The 1,228-nt window shown below is 33.2% G+C and overlaps 1 protein-coding gene across 5 annotated transcripts in view; it reads left to right on the plus strand.

Annotated features, from left to right (window-relative positions):
- The window catches only part of LOC107738925 (uncharacterized), an 8,124-nt gene continuing 6,896 nt past the window's right edge, over window positions 1–1,228 (plus strand). For all 5 annotated transcript variants that reach the window (XM_016550853.1, XM_016550848.1, XM_016550850.1 and 2 more), the window contains exon 1: window positions 1–136. In XM_016550853.1, coding sequence (XP_016406339.1) covers window positions 68–136 — 69 coding nt within the window. In that variant the 5' untranslated portion in view covers window positions 1–67. The remainder of the gene's footprint in view (window positions 137–1,228) is intronic.

The raw sequence follows: 1,228 nt of genomic DNA on the forward strand, positions 1-1,228 counted from the left end.
CGTAGGACGGTTAACTTATAGAACCGATTGCGAAGTTTAGCTCTTCGGTTTTGTTCAGCTGCTCAAAATGACACTATTAAAGTGTCAGCATTGTGTTAGAGAGGATAAAGCAGCAGAGGACACAGATCATGTGGAGGTTTGTAGGTATTCATATTATTAGCAGCTGCTGTTTTAAAGAGCGAGGCCTGAGTTTGTGTGAGCTAGTTGGCTAACGTTAGCACAGCTGACACGATTCATTATAATATGTACCTTTAGCGTTAACATTATACGGCTCGATAGCCCATTAAATTCATGTTTTAATAAAAGAAAGTCTTGCTGATCAGTATGAATCTATACCATAGTTATAGCATAGTTATTATACCATTGTATTTATAATAACCGTAGTTAATACCTTTAAGATAAAACCATGTGGCTCCTCAGTGCAACCGTTTTTTCTATAAAATATGTTATGAAACATAAACGGAAAAGGTCTAAACACATGGAGAGCCAATCACCACCGCTGCCATAGTGAAAATGAGACATATTATGCTATAATTCTTGCTGCAAAAATACAAGTTACTAAAGCTACCCAGTGGGCAATTGATGTTGAAAAGACATCAAATTGACGTCAAAAAACAGGTCAAATATGCGAATCAAACTGATGTCAAAAACTTGACATTACGTTGATTTGATGTAAATTGAACGTCAAACATATTGGCCAACATATAGATTAAACCAATTTCAGTGTGGGATTAACTTCTTATTTTCACCCAATTACCACTGGAAGAATTTGCCTTCCAAACTGAATTTAAAACTTTTTGTTATCATTCTTGAGACATGGGACAAAACAGGTCCAGCAAGGGTAACTGCTATTAGTTTTAAAAATAAAAATATTTTCAATTTTAAATGTCATGAGGGATAAATAATAGAATGTATTTAACACAATTATCACCTTCAATTTAATTTTCTCATTATTATACCAAATCTATGTTTCTTAATGTCCTCTCACTACAACTAAAACAGTGTGTCCACAGAGAAGGGTTCAATCATTCATATGCAATAAAACGGATAAAAATGTATTTTTAATGAAAAAAAGCTTGTTTTATCAAAAGCAACACTTAATAATATCTCCCAAAGCAAGGTTGTTTTTTAATGACACATGCATGTTTCATAAGATTTTAAAGTTGCGTCCCCACTTTTTGTCAACACCGTCAGACATTCAATAAAATGTAATAAAATCAGGGAATAT

This window comes from Sinocyclocheilus rhinocerous, unplaced genomic scaffold (assembly GCF_001515625.1).
Source record: "Sinocyclocheilus rhinocerous isolate Xijiao unplaced genomic scaffold, SAMN03320098_v1.1 scaffold2570, whole genome shotgun sequence".
Lineage (NCBI taxonomy): Eukaryota > Metazoa > Chordata > Actinopteri > Cypriniformes > Cyprinidae > Sinocyclocheilus > Sinocyclocheilus rhinocerous.